The 14,953-nt window shown below is 34.9% G+C and overlaps 2 protein-coding genes across 2 annotated transcripts in view; one reads left to right on the forward strand and one right to left on the reverse strand.

Moving 5' to 3' along the window:
- Window positions 1-5,378, reverse strand: part of LOC128996142 (uncharacterized) — a 129,341-nt gene extending 123,963 nt beyond the window's left edge. Inside the window, exons 1-4 of the mRNA XM_054421268.1 lie at window positions 5,247-5,378; window positions 4,176-4,252; window positions 2,101-2,297; window positions 792-977 (exon numbers count right to left, since the gene is read on the reverse strand). Coding sequence (XP_054277243.1) covers window positions 792-977; window positions 2,101-2,297; window positions 4,176-4,252; window positions 5,247-5,272 — 486 coding nt within the window. The 5' untranslated portion in view covers window positions 5,273-5,378. The remainder of the gene's footprint in view (window positions 1-791; window positions 978-2,100; window positions 2,298-4,175; window positions 4,253-5,246) is intronic.
- A 3,955-nt stretch (window positions 5,379-9,333) lies between these two features.
- On the forward strand, window positions 9,334-14,750 carry LOC128997559 (pyroglutamyl-peptidase 1-like). The gene is given in 5 exon segments (XM_054423199.1): window positions 9,334-9,422; window positions 11,704-11,878; window positions 11,881-11,957; window positions 12,525-12,754; window positions 13,571-14,750. Coding segments are annotated over 4 exon segments (660 nt in total). The 5' UTR covers window positions 9,334-9,422; window positions 11,704-11,709; the 3' UTR covers window positions 13,755-14,750.
- The last annotated feature ends 203 nt before the right edge of the window (window positions 14,751-14,953 follow it).

A 14,953-nucleotide genomic window follows, 5' to 3' on the forward strand; every position in this document is an offset into this window, starting at 1 on the left:
GCTGGCTGAGATTAAACACTCAGTGAGTTGGGAATGAGCAGTAATAATTTAACTGTTAATAGTTTTGAATTTTGTGTTTTTTAGTTTCTTCTTTCTTAATTTTGGATTACTTTAATCTGGTATGCCAAATCCGTAAAAGCTTAAGTAATATATTCCCAATTTAACTTAGCAATCAGGTTTTTGACTGCAGTTTTCATCATATAGGGCCTAGTAGTTTTTGTGAAAAAATCGTTGGGTAAATTTATTACATGCAAGAAAAGGAGTTCCAGAAGTAGGGAACAGTAGAACCTTGTTGGATTCCCTAATTAAGTATTTTCTTATTGAGACCTAGAGATTTTTTATTAGGTCTATTTAAAAGGATTTCAGTTTGATCCTGGTTCATAAAAATTGTAAATCCAATACAATGTATTTGAGAAACTAAATACTGGATATGTTTCTAAATGCTTGCTATTTAAGTTGTGTATACTCTTGAGTTAAGAACAAGATAGAGTTGGGAATAAAGAGCAGAAAGGGTAAAGCTAAAAAGAGAGGAGTAGTAAATAATGATTTAGACTTGGAAAAAAGTTAAAAGAACTCTAGGAAAATAAGATTGATGGTATAGAGCTTAGTTACGTAAATCAAGAAGGCCTGAAGGAAGATGGATAGAGGAGGTAAAGTGGGCTACGGAAGAATGAGGATTGAGAATTTAGACGTAGCAAAATATGAAAGAAGAGTAACTGTGGATGAGAGGAAATGGAACCACTTAATGTCAACACAACCTAAACTAAAGAGAATATCCATTGGTCACAAACCTGTAGTTTTCCATTGAGGCTGACAGTCAGCACAGGCACTGCAAGAGGTACAGGAGCATGCAACTGGCCTACAAAGTTTGTTACAATCTCCTTCTCATTCCTAGTGCTTATCACAACCTGAGGATGGCCAATTCTCAATCTGTCTTCAATCTTTAACTCCACTACATCTTTGTATGTTTTAAAGATCTGAGAAAAGAAAATGTAACAATTATTGGGACGAATAGGAAACCATCTTGGTTCATTCTCGAGAAGAGGTAAGTTTTGGATTGTTTGAAACTGACCCATTGTGTACCTATATGACTTGACTCTAAATAAATGGTCCTAGCTAAAAAAAAGCTGCTCTTAAGACAATAAAAAGCTTACGATTGTGATCATGTTTACATCGGGCAAAGTAATTAGACGTTTCAATAACCACACATCTGCATAGAAAAACAACAAACCGGAAAGATCAAATATCGCACAACACTTGTTACAAAATGGCCACTCATTAGGAAAAATGGAAGACGATGTATCTATTTTAAAGAATTGTAAGAAAGGAAATGTGATTAATACTTGGGAGGAATGGTTTTAGTAGGCCTTGAAGGAAAAATGAAAAAAAAAATTAGAAATAAGCTCATTAATGAACAAGTGAATTTTGACTCCAGCTGTACTTGGAGAAACTTATTGACCATTGCTTCCGGTAGCCAATAGGGACGCCATTGAGGGATTCTTGTCATTTGCCTATTGGGTCTGATGATGATTGGAGTGTCCAATCGAAATCGATCACCACTTACCATCCTTTGTATGTACTTACCGTCTTGTGAGTAAACAGTATAGCTGCAAATATATTATAACAAGTGTTATTAGACATTTTTATTTTTTGTTTGTCAAATAAAGCTAACCAGATAATTTCACTCCATTCTACACTCACCATACATTCATATTAGTATTAAAATATACATCAGTGACGTTGCCAGGATTTCAAAATAGGGGGAGATCAACCAACCTTTTAAAAGGGGGGTCTGGGAAAAATTTAAAAAACATAGGCCCTAAAACGGTCTTTTTATTGAAAATAATCAACCCTAACGTCAATACAGTATGATTGTATAATTTGACATTTAATTTAACAAAAAAATATTATATTTAAGACCGGAAGGGGGGGGGGGTCCGGACCCCCAGGACCCCTCCCCCCTGGCTTCGTCACTGTATACATTTAAGTGAGTTGCTGTTTTAAAGAACTCAGAGGTTGATAAAGAAATTGAACAAATTATGATACAAAGTAGTTTATAAATTTTTTAACTAGCTATTCTAGAATGAAAAGTCAACTTACACACAGTGGCTTCCTTTTTAACACCACAAGAAAGTCTTGACATTGAAGCAAATAATACTTTTGTAGAGGGTCATATGATGTGAAAATGGAAATGACATCAGCAATTCTGTCAACGTCACAGGAGTCTACCACTCGGCCATCAATAAGTTCAATAAACTGTCCACTTGATGTTGAGAGAACAACCACGGTCGTCCCATCTGTGAAGAAATTGAAAAGATGAAAAAAAATTTACACTTTTTGGTTAATTTTATTTTGGTAGATTCATTCTTCTTTATGGAAGGAGTTTGCAGAGTTATGGTTGAATATATTAGTGTACTAGAAGTACTAGAACCTTTAAATACTACGTACCAGTATTGCTTCTGCAAGCCACTACCTTTGACCACAGAAAACGTACTACTATAACCCAGAATGCCAACCGCATGGTAAAAAGCATTAAGTGTTTTGAGAGAGCTTTGCCTGTCAATCCGTAGGCAGCGCCACCAGCGTTGCTATGCTATTGCATGGCAACGCTGGTGGCGCTGCCTACGGATTGACAGGATAAGCTCTCTCAAAACACTTAATGCTTTTTACCATGCGGTTGGCATTCTGGGTTATAGTAGTACGTTTTCTGTGCTTTGACCTACCTTTGACTATCAATACATCTAAACATTTCATTTAATTTAATTTTATTTCCATCCTTATGTTAAAGTTATCGCCAAATAAATGACATTGCCCTTGGTTAAGAGGATATCATGAGTGTCCCCTGCGGTCGCAATGAAATCACGAACATCTTTTGCGATTGTGGATTTTCTACGTCTCCTGCGGTCACGACGAGATTGAACGTCTACCGCATTCATGGGGACGTCATCTTCGTATCCCGCTGACGTGATTAAATAGTGACGTCAGCCCATCTTTCACATTTCCAGAGGGATCTTTTTCGTCTTCCACAACCGTGGCAAAATCATGAACATATCTTGTGGTCGTGGATAAATCATAAACATATTTTGCGGTCCTAGAGACTTTACATCATTGTCTCCCCCAATCGTGGCGAAATCTTGATTTTTTACTTTGCAATCTTCGTAGAAGCTTTTGGCAATCGGGAAGAAAAAACTTGGTTCGGAATTTAAACCCCCTTCAGATTTTACATAGGTATCTGTGAAGTTCATTTTTCAATAAACAATTTCCTTTGACGGTTCAAGTGAGGCTCGGTAACAAACCAAGGCAAACGCCATGTCTGCCATTATGGAAATACGGCCTTGGTAGTAAGTATCAATAGAGTCATACAGTCTACATTTAGTGTTAATTACATTAGGTATTGAGGTTTATCAATGTTCTTTGTTGTTGTTGAGCTATCAATCACGGTACCTCAGTAGTCGGTATCTTGGACTCAATAAGGCTGGATATTGCTAGAACAAAACTACCCGCCAGCACGGCCTTATTGTAGAATTAACAATGAGATTCATACTGTAATAGCACTTCACCGTCTCCAGATCACCGCAGAAAACAGTAGTGAGGATCTAGTGTGACAGGGAGTTGAGGTTTATATTTTTAAAACACTAAAATTAGGTAAATTAGGTAAAACCTATAAATTAAACATGCATTATGAAGAAAAAGAAAGAAAGGTGGAAACATGGATATATTATGAGGGTTAAGCCAGGGATAGAAAGTCGCTAAAATGTTGGTGAATAAAACAAAGAATGAAACACTGTCTATGATATTAGCCTACATTATTGAAGAAATTTAGTGTTTAGTATGCTTTACTTTATATTTGAAACCAATCAAGTTAAAGCTAACTTAGTTACTCTTACTGTAAAACTGACTTTCTGTTCTTTAAATACAGGGTTTCATCTTTTGGTTGACTAGCCAGGTAGCTTGTTAGCTGTAATTGTACCTAAACAACATCATAAAATCTATCATAGCAATTATCCTCAAAGACACAGAATTATTCGAGGTATGGTTGTCAGAAACCAAGGAACTCTACGTGAACAAAACTTTGAGTCCAGTAAGAAGAATACTTCAAGTTCAATATTGTAAAATATAAATTTTAACGGTAATCAGTTAAGATTTTTGAACTTTAGAAAAGAATGATTACGTACCTTCAAGAACATTCGTCGATGATGCCCTTGTAACCTGAAGAAAATGTTCTGGAATATTACTGTTCATTTTCTTAACCCTGCAAAAAAGTTAATAACAGATTTAACCAAACGCTTAACTAGAATGTTTTTTAAAGTCATGAATTGTAATAGCCTAAGTTAAGTTCTAAAAGAATTGTATATCACCCCACTCTTCTTGAAGTCCTAGAGTCCCTCTATGTATTAATATTACACAATTACTTTTTGTCAGTTAAGTTATAGGTTTCCAAAACAAGAAGTACCTACCTAACTTTTTGATAGTTTCTTGACATTGTAACTAGGCCAGTCATCACCTGATAGAATCCTTCATAAGGTTTAAAAAGGAATAAACAGACTGTTTTAAGGCAAAACTTTGATATCTTCAACAACTTCAATGGTATTAATCTTTTATTGGTAGGCCTAATGGATGAAATTAAACTAACATAATCGCGACCAGTACAAAAAATTGCATTGTTCGTTTGTCATACAAATTGTAGCCCTACCAAACTTGCTACGGCTGCACTTTAGTAAGTATCTGTCCTACACTCATTCTACTTAATGAAAAATATTGATATGTAGATTATTCAATATATCGATTATTTCATTCGGTTTGTTAATATGAATAATCCAAACTTAATATATCAAATGAAATAATCGATATATTCAATCGAATGAGTGTAGGGCAGAACTAAGGTGCAGCCCTTGCTACAGCGTAACTTAGGCCTAATTATTTAGTAGCCTTGTAAATGTTAAACACATCAATAAGTTTTAATTTATATCAAGATTAGAAAACGTGCCTACTTAATTGCCCTTACCTACTTTTCAAATGAAATCAGATAAGTTAGGTAGCCTATTAGAGGTCTATCATTCCTATTAACTTATCATATTTTTACACTTGCATAATTATTTAATTTTAGATATTTTATAACAATAACAATAACCTGCAACAAATTTTAGTCTAAGTGACTAGGGCCTACTAGGGATAGGCCACTAGGCCTACTGCTACAGTGCTAGAAATACAAATAAGACAAAGAACCAATGGCCTATAATACTGACCTATCTAGATAGTAGATTTGAGACATAAGCTACCGGTACTGCATAGCATTGACAATAATCTACGACAGTAAATAATTCAATGATGTTTGATTCAATTTTTTATATGAAGAGTAAGGTTAGTAGTAGTAGTTTTAAATTTGTAAACAAACATCTACTCTCTCTCTGTGGTCTGCATTAGGTTAAGTTTCCCGCCAAAGATATTTCTTACTCTAGCATAAAGGCAGGTTGCAAACTACTACCATTTAACCCACTTGTAATAATACTACTTTTTCTAGTAGTCTTGTTCTGGACGCACTGATCACAATCGTCATCAAGAGCATAACCATAGATAAAACATACTGGCATAACTGTTTTATTTTACAGTAGGTAGTTATATTGCTATACAAAAAATAGCTTTGAATTATAAAATGAGTAGAAAGATGCAATTAAAAACATATCACCTTTTTTCACTTGAATAGGACCTATCTCAGATTAGATTTTAGAAAGAACTTCATCTAGTTTTTAATGACATTAAAAAAAATATGAATTTCAACGTTTGAAAAATGGCTTACATTTTCCAATATGGCGGCTAACTTAAAAATGTCTTACGGAACACTCTGTATTTTGATTGTTTTGGATTCTAGGTGCATTTTAAGACTTTTATGCTTTTGTCATTTTCTCTCTAAACCTACTCGTTTAGGAGCTACCGCTACTTAGCTAAGCTACAGCCACAGAAAACATAGTAGTATGTTTTCTGTGCTACAGCGTGTTAAACTTTAACATTAGCTTGCCGTGTCATTTAGCCATTATGTCTTTAGCTATATTTTTCTAATCTAATAGTGTCTGGAGGTACCAATGGTGGCACAGTTAAGTGGTTCACTCAGTATAGATTGTGTCTCTTCATCTGAATATTTTTTTGAATATATAGGCTTGACAAAGTATTTCTATTGACTGTCTAGCCCCCATTCAATGGTATTCAGTTGTCGGCTCAATTAGACCAATTATATACATATTTACATGTGGTTACGTCAAAATAGTATAATATACAATGGCTGTTCGTAGCTGTTTCCATAGATAAACCATTTATTTATTTATTTATTCCAACGGTTTCTCCATTAATACAATTTTGTCAAACTATGAACTATACATAAGTAGCAAATAATAAGTTAATATCAGTGGTAACAAAAATCGTGCAATAATAATTAATAAGGAAGCTGGCAATAAATACATGAGTGGGACCTAAAAACCATACCAGAGTATGTTTTATCAATGCTGTTTCATATCAATTCAAATGGAAATTTAATGATTCCTGGTCTATTCTTATAATTGTCGTGGTCATGTAATTGTCATACAATTACAATCAATCAGTTCTATTTAGGCCTTGCACATCGAGCCCCTACCCTAGTTTTACTGTTTACAATATAAAATGTTATATCAGCTGATTCTAACGGACTCTGACGACATGCTTTAAGGTCGATTCACACACATCAGTGCAGTCCAGTCACAGTTCCGTTACAGTCCAGTTGCAGTCCAGTTACAGTCCAGTCACAGTTGCATCTGCAATTTCTCAGTCAATTGTCCGTCAGTTGGTTTCAGTCAGTCTTCCGTCTCTAATATTTACAGTAATTTACAGTCAAGAAATTTAAATTTTAAACCTTTATTCTATTAAATCATCATTGCCCATCTTGTTGATTTTTACAAACAGTACTCAAAATACAAACGCAACCATTGAAATAACAATAACACTATTTTCTAACCTCAAAAAGTTCCGTCAGGCGTCCGAACAATCAAAAAGTATCGTTGGAAAAAAATCTGAAATTGACTGACGGATGCAAGCAGAGTGACTGACGGGACTGGAACGGATGAGTGTAGATAGCGCAATAGAAAATCCATCAAAGAATATTTTTGTTAACTGTGACGTGCCTGAAGTGACTTTACTGTGACGTGCCGTAACTGATGTGTGTGAATCGACCTTAAAGGTCGATTCACACATATCAGTTCAGTCCCAGTTCCGTTACAGTCCAGTTACAGTGCAGTCTCAGTTACATCCGCAATTTCTCAGTCAACTGTCCGTCAATTGGTTTCAGTCAGTCTTCCGTCTCAAAAATTTACAGTAATTTACAGACAAAATTTTTAAATTATAAACCTATATTCTATCAAATTTTTACTGTACATCTTGTTAATTGTTACAAACAGTACTCATAATATAAACACAATCATTTAAACAACAAAACGACTATTTTCTAACCTCAAACAGGTCCGTCAGGCGTCCGAATAATCCAAAAATATCGGTGGACAGAAATCTGAAATTGACTGACGGACGCCGGCAGAGCCACTGACGGAACTGCAACGGATGAGTGTAGATAGCGCTATGGAAAATCCATCAAAGAATATTTTTGTTAACTGTGACGTGACTGGACTGCAACGTGCCGTAACTGATGTGTGTGAATCGACCTTTAAGGTCGATTCACACACATCAGTCCAGTCACAGTTCCGTTACAGTCCAGTTGCAGTCCAGTTACAGTCCAGTCACAGTTGCATCCGCAATTTCTCAGTCAATTGTCCGTCAGTTGGTTTCAGTCAGTCTTCCGTCTCTAATATTTACAGTAATTTACAGTCAAAAAAATTAAATTTTAATCCTATATTCTATTAAATTATCATTGTCCATCTTGTTGATTGTTACAAACAGTACTCAAAATACAAACGCAACCATTTAAATAACAATAACACTATTTTCTAACCTCAAACAGTTCCGTCAGGCGTCCGAACAATCAAAAAGTATCGTTGGAAAGAAATCTGAAATTGACTGACGGGACTGCGACGGATGAGTGTAGATAGCGCAATAGAAAATCTATCAAAGAATATTTTTGTTAACTGTGACGTGCCGTAACTGATGTGTGTGAATCGACCTTAAAGCTGTCGTCAGTGTCGTTGTCCGGTCGTTGTCAGTCAGTAGTGTCAGTAGTGTCGGCTCGTCGGCTCCCGGCTGTTCGGCTGTTGCTTGCTAGTTTCCAGCTGCTGTCACTGAAGCTGAACAGCTGAACTGAGGTTAGAGGTTAGGTTATGAAAAGATTATATATGTTTACTTTTCGATTCTGAACAGTGTTGCCAAAAAGCGGGTAATTACCCGAAAAGCGGGTAATTTAGTTACCTGGGGGTAATGCTGCGGGTAATGGCAAATAGGCGGGTAAAAAGCGGGTAAATGACAACTGATCAAATATTATTTTTTTTCGTATTATTACTTATATTTCACTAGAAGAAAAATATTTCCCTGTGTTTTTTTCCATTAAAGTTATTTCACAGACTTTTTATTGTTTTACACTACTTCTCTTAATCTTCATCAGTTTGGTTCAGTTCTCACTCAGTCACTAGTAGTGTAGATATAAAGTCAATGCGAGTAGGCTACAGCGTTCAGTCGGTTCGGTTCGGTTCAGTTTCAGCACAGAAAACGTACTGTCAGTACGGTTGTTTGTAGTCTTTTCTTTTGGATTGGAGTGGAAAAACTTTTGGTTGCCTGGCCTTAAATGCCTGATCCGTGATCCTGATCTCACTCTCACTTCACTTCTCACTATACTACAGTCAACGCTGATACCATGGTGGAAGGAAAATACCGTACCGTACTAGTATACTTCTAAAGAAGATGAATAACATAAAACAGGGGAATAATAATGTTGATCGGTTATAATAACTATTTTATCCCTAAAACTAATAAAAAATAAAATTTTTAACAGTACTTACTCATTATTAAACAAGTATATGACATAGGCTATCATAAAAAAAAACAAATCATTGTAGGACTAATGAAATTATTTTTGTAAGGTCAGTAAGATTGAAAATTTTATTATGAAGGTTAATTACAAGTCTCAAGTCCTATATTTAGTTCTTTACTACATCTTAATTTGTGGGATTACTCAAAACTAATTTATCAGGGTTTTTATTCGTTACTTTTAGAGACAGGCAAGAGTGTTAAAAGGGAATTTTTGGTTTGTTGAGGGTAATTTTTAGAAAAAGCGGGTAATTCTTTGCTTTGGAGGGGGTAATCGGGCCATAGTGGATTGGCAACACTGATTCTGAAGTTTGGAAATAGAAGTTTTTTTGTTGTACTAACATATTTCAAAACAAAGGTGAGTTATTAAATTAATACTGTAGGCTACATACTTTTGGTTCTTGGATTATTCTCTGAAGAAAACAATCCATGTAAGTTAAAGTGATATTTTATATCAAGTTGAGGGGTGCTATTAATTCTTTAAAGCCTTTTTAACATTTTGTATGTGGGCTGCCAAGGCTGGCATTGATGCAACTTTTGGAAGGCAGGAAGCTTAATGTGGATACTTTATTTGTTTTCCTACGAATTATATTTATTTATAAGTCAATGAGCCATTTATTAGGCCAGATCAACATATACAGTAGGCCTACATGCATTAGCCAAGTCAAATGAATACTTAATTGATAAAACATATTGATTATCTTACAGTGAAAACAACAAAGTATTTACAAGGGTAGACTTCTGTATCTGTTGGCACAAACAACCGAATGAAAATATCGACTGATATAACTTATCCATTATTCTTGATACTTACTTGATACTTGGTGATCTCCCACTGGTAGCGCAGCTGCGCCGTGGTCGTCAGTTTTTTTGGCCTATTTTTCTTTTAGATATTCTTCAACAGAATAATATGGCCTCTTCAATAGATATTCTTTAAATTTCCTCTTGATAATAATTCGATATATCGTTAGGTTAGTTAGGTAAGGTTAACCTAACATAACTAACCAAACGATATATCGAATTAAACAATCGAATAATCAATATTTTCATTCGGTTGATTGTGGCAACAGATACGGAAGTCTACCCATTTAACTTACAAGCAACCACAAGTACATTTAACTAATGTTTACAAGTAGACCAGACCAGACCAACTCCTATGTCGTTGCCCAACACTTGTTGGATAGACTGCGTCAAATAAAATTACAGTAATAAAACTAATAAAAAAATAACATTCCTATTTAACCAATATTTAAAAATAGAAAAACTAGTGATGGCGGTGCATATTATATGTTCGAGAAGTACTCGCCAGACACTTCCTAAAAAGAGTACAGCGGCTCATTTTTGAGTTTGTTAAAAATCCGCATGGAGAAAGCTTTCATGTCTTCAGTGTGGGCCCAAGGCGGTAACATGTTGTAGAATCGCATGGCTGGGATGGGATGGGCTGCCAAGGATCTTGATAACCTGCATCGAGGAATGTCAAGTTTCTGTGCATGCCTGGTGTCATGTTTATGGAGATCACCCCTCTGTTGATATTCACCTATGTTATTCTTGAGATTAATCAAGCCGTAATAAACATATTGGCTGAAGATGGTCATAACCTTAAGGTTGGTGAATAGGGGCTTACAGTGGTCTCTATAACCAGTGGCTGACAGCACTCTGACTGCCTTCTTCTGCAGACGAAGCACTTTTATACAGCCAGGAGCATGTCCCCAGAGCAGGATTCCACATCTGATATGGCTTTGAAATAGGGCATGATATACATTTATCAAATATTTATCAGTGACGACCCCCCTAAGTTTCCACAGAAGAAAAACCACACGGGAGAGTTTAACACATACATGACTGATATGTTGTTCCCAGGTAAACTTAGGGTCTAGGCTGAAGCCCAGCAATTTCACGCTGCTTTGCTGATCAATATTCATTGTTTTGCTTAAAGTGCATAACATCCTCTGAGTCTTGTCTCCATTCAACTGTAGCCGATTTCTGGCAAACCAGATTTTAGCAGCATCCAGTGCAGCTTCTGCCTCTATCAAAACTTGGTTTATAACTTTCCCTCTAGTCTATTACTAACTTAACTTTAGTATTACTGTATTAACTTTCATTTTATCAACTTATCTATTCTATTATCAACTTCTTAACTATTATTAACTTTCAGTCTATTATTAACTTTCTTTTTTTCTATTATTGAGGTGTCATCAGCATACAGGAGTGCTCTGCCCTGGAGATGGAGGTCATTCACAACAATGAGAAACAAAAGAGGGCCCAGGACCGAGCCCAAAAGAGAGAGTTATTTATTTTCTAATAATCACATAGCCTAACATCCTATTCAGACAGGTGATTCGTCATTGTTACATTATTTTATAAAGTTACGTTAGTCCACCACCAGGACCGTACATCTTCCACTACAAGTTACCTCGAGATAACATAGAGGTCTGCGTTGACGCTAGGACCTATGGCAACGACGCTCGCTTTGTACGACGCTCTTGCAAACCCAACGCTGAGGTCAGTGTTTGCGATTCTGATTGTTTATTAGGGAATTGGTTTTTTCCTCTCGTCAGTCAAAACTGACATAAGAGCATCTTTCCAGAAAGTCGGCGGATCCTCAACTTTGTTTGTGATTTGAATTATGATTTGTTTTGTTTAATCATATTGTTTTGATTCGAATATTTGATCTACAGTATATTCTATTCCAGTTTTTTTTTACACTTGAAGGAGGTCATGGAAGCACTTCAAGAACAAGAACTACATGAAAATTCTAAGTGTGAAATGAGGAACACTGTGATTGTGACTGGATTCGGGCCTTTTGGGAATCATACTGTAAATGCCAGCTGGGAGGCTGTCAAACTCCTGCACACCACTGGTGTTGATAAAGAACTTGGCATTTGTCTGTAACCGAAGAGATCCCAGTAGCTTACAATGATGTGGGAAAGAAAGTTCCCACGTTGTGGGATTCTCATAAGCCGCTGGTAAGAAAATCCCTTATTTTAACTAGGCCTATGCAGGGTTTTTTTTACAGATTATTTATTTTCGCTGTTTAACTAAGGTTAGTTAATAATGCACTCAATGTTGGCACAACAAAAGAGTAAGTTATGTACAACAAAACCAACAGTGTAGAGTTGAGCGGTTGGCCACATCCTACCAATTGAATTCCCTTCTGGACATTTAATAATCAATTTAGACCTAGTTTTTTGACAAGATTCATGGTAATAAAATAATTGGATTAAGTTAATAATTCCTCGATCATTGAAACCTCCAGCATTTTTTTGCCTTGCCAAAAATCAATTTACATTTCTCTTCCACCTTCTGCTACTTGAAAGTAGGTAATGAAAAGTCTTTTAAACACGTTTTTGAACTTCGTCCACCCACTTCATTCTTGGTCTGCCTAGTGGAAATTTATTTCCTATTTTCCAGGCATACATTGAATTATTGAATATTCTTCTCTTCTCTACTTATTTCCTGCTCTCAATTAAATATGTCCGTTTGTCTTTGTCTAATTCTCCAAAATATTGTCAGTAACGGTTCAATTATTTCAGCTCGTAATCCATGTTGGAGTGTCAAATCTTGCAGAGAAGATCACACTGGAAACAGCCGCTCAAAAGTCTGGTTACGAGAGATGTGATATTTACGGCCAAACCCCATCTTGCAAGGAATGCTGCTTTGGTTCAGCCCCAGTGTTACAATCTGAACTTGATTTGTTGGATGTAAATGACAGAATAAATGCATCAGCAGAAGTACAAGCAGAAATATCCAAGGATGCTGGAAGGTAGAGTTTGATAAAGTTTGTTATTATATTTGTTATACCCGTGTACACAATTAGATTTTGTAACTGTAGGTATGTTAATATCACAAGTGATGTGAGCATCTAGTTTAAACCAACCTAGTTAAGTTTTATGTAGGCCCTATAAGTTTAAACCTAGGTGTCAGGAATGTGCCCCAAATTCTTTTTTAAGTTATTGTTAGTGAGAGTAAGTTTTTGTTGTTCAATAGATTGCAGAAACTTGCTATCCTTGGGTGTTTTACTATCCTAGTGGGTAGATTAGAGTCTTGGATTCGGTGCAAAAATGATAGTTTTGTTCCCCAACATGAACGAAACCTGATATATACGGAACAAATATTTAAGGGGTCGAATGGAAGGATCTGTAATTCTTCCATTTGGATCTGGAATCTGATAGCATATTCAGGTGGGAATGAACCTCGGGTATGAAAAGATTAGTAGATAAAGTTTATTTTACACAACAACGCCAAGATATTTTTGTTTATATTTTAATTTAATCCATTCCAAGCAGTATATTGATCTGAACCCAAATTTCTTTTGTAATTGGAGTGAAAACAAACTTTATTTTACAGAGGCGTTGAAAATACAAACAAATATTATATTATAGTAACCTGCAACAATCATGGGTTACAAAAAATTATCCAATATTTTCTGTTGGTCAAAATCAGTTTATAAATAATGGTAATCACTTTAACATCTTCCACTATACCGTATTCAAACATTTCTTGCTCAATGACAATTTTAGTTATTTGTTACATTCAACTATCTGATCGTAATAACAGTTTAACATTTGGAATGTTACAGGTATTTATGCGAGTACACATATTACACATCCCTAAGTATTGACAGTTCAAGATCCCTTTTCATCCATGTTCCACCTCTAGATGCACCTTACTCTGCCGAACAGCTTGCTAGAGGTTTGGCCGATATTATCAGGTGTTTGGTGGATCAGCTGCGTAGTAAGGCTAAACATGTGTTGTCAGCATAGAGCAAACAGTGGGCATAATAACAATTGTTTCAGAGGGTGTCATAAAAATGTAGAGAGAAAGTACAAAATGAAATGTGCTGAACCTGATTATTAAATGTACAAACCGGATTACAATGTGCAATACATCCAGATACAATCAATTTAGGTTTTCACGTGCCAGAAAGATTCCTGATCCTCGCATGTCGGAATTCTGAATTCTGATTCTCACATAAGGATTGTAAATTCTGATTCTTTGACACCAGAATCAGTCTTAGTTATTATTTAGGCCTATAGGTCGTTTAAATTATGTTTCTAAGATTATTTATTTCAATGCGCCTACCAAACATTGAGTACCGTATCTAAGAAACTAAATAAGTCAGGGTTATTATACAGTATAAGTGCCTAGTTTAAAACTATAACCAAAGAGAAGAATACAGGTATGTCTACTAATTATATAATATCTTAGTCAATGTTTGACCAGCTAGTCTTCAATGATAAGATAAGAAAATAGTATTTTCCTAAGTAATCTGTGACCAGGAGTTTTGTTGAAGGCATCTATTATATGTGTAGACATTATGCCTTGTAATTTTCTGCAATCAACCAGAAGGCACAAATAATATTTTAATAATATTAAAATTTTTATAAAAATAAACCAAACCTGTAGAAGATTACTTGCAGGCACTATTAATAGGATAAGTTAAGACCTTTGAAATAAATGACCAAATAAAATGTTGATATATTGCACAATACATTCGTATTAGACAGAATTTATTTATTATATCATTTATTTTATATTAGTATCAAGTACGGTGATTGTTTTATGAATTGTAGTTTGTAGTACATAGTTAGTAATAATAATAATAATTCTTTTATTGCAGTGGACAAAGTACATTGCATTACAAACGTCAATAAATAATGTTTGTGAAAAAATCCATGTTAGATCTTACATTTTGTCACAATTCACAATAAGTGTCAAAATTTTATATTATGGTCAAAAATATTTATACGTATTTATTTATTTACTATCATTATTATAATATTATTAATATTAAAAATTTTTTTAAATGCATTCATTTATATAGGTAATTTTTTATTTAGTTTTTGTGATTAGTATAATTTAAGCAATGTACTAATCTTACCTCTTATATGAACATTATAAAACTTATTTAAGTATTGAAGTTTAAATTAATCAATTATAATTAATTGAAACAAGTTTAACT

This window comes from Macrosteles quadrilineatus, unplaced genomic scaffold, assembly GCF_028750875.1.
Source record: "Macrosteles quadrilineatus isolate MER2022 unplaced genomic scaffold, UCM_ALF_1.0 Scaffold_6__1_contigs__length_79288215, whole genome shotgun sequence".
Lineage (NCBI taxonomy): Eukaryota > Metazoa > Arthropoda > Insecta > Hemiptera > Cicadellidae > Macrosteles > Macrosteles quadrilineatus.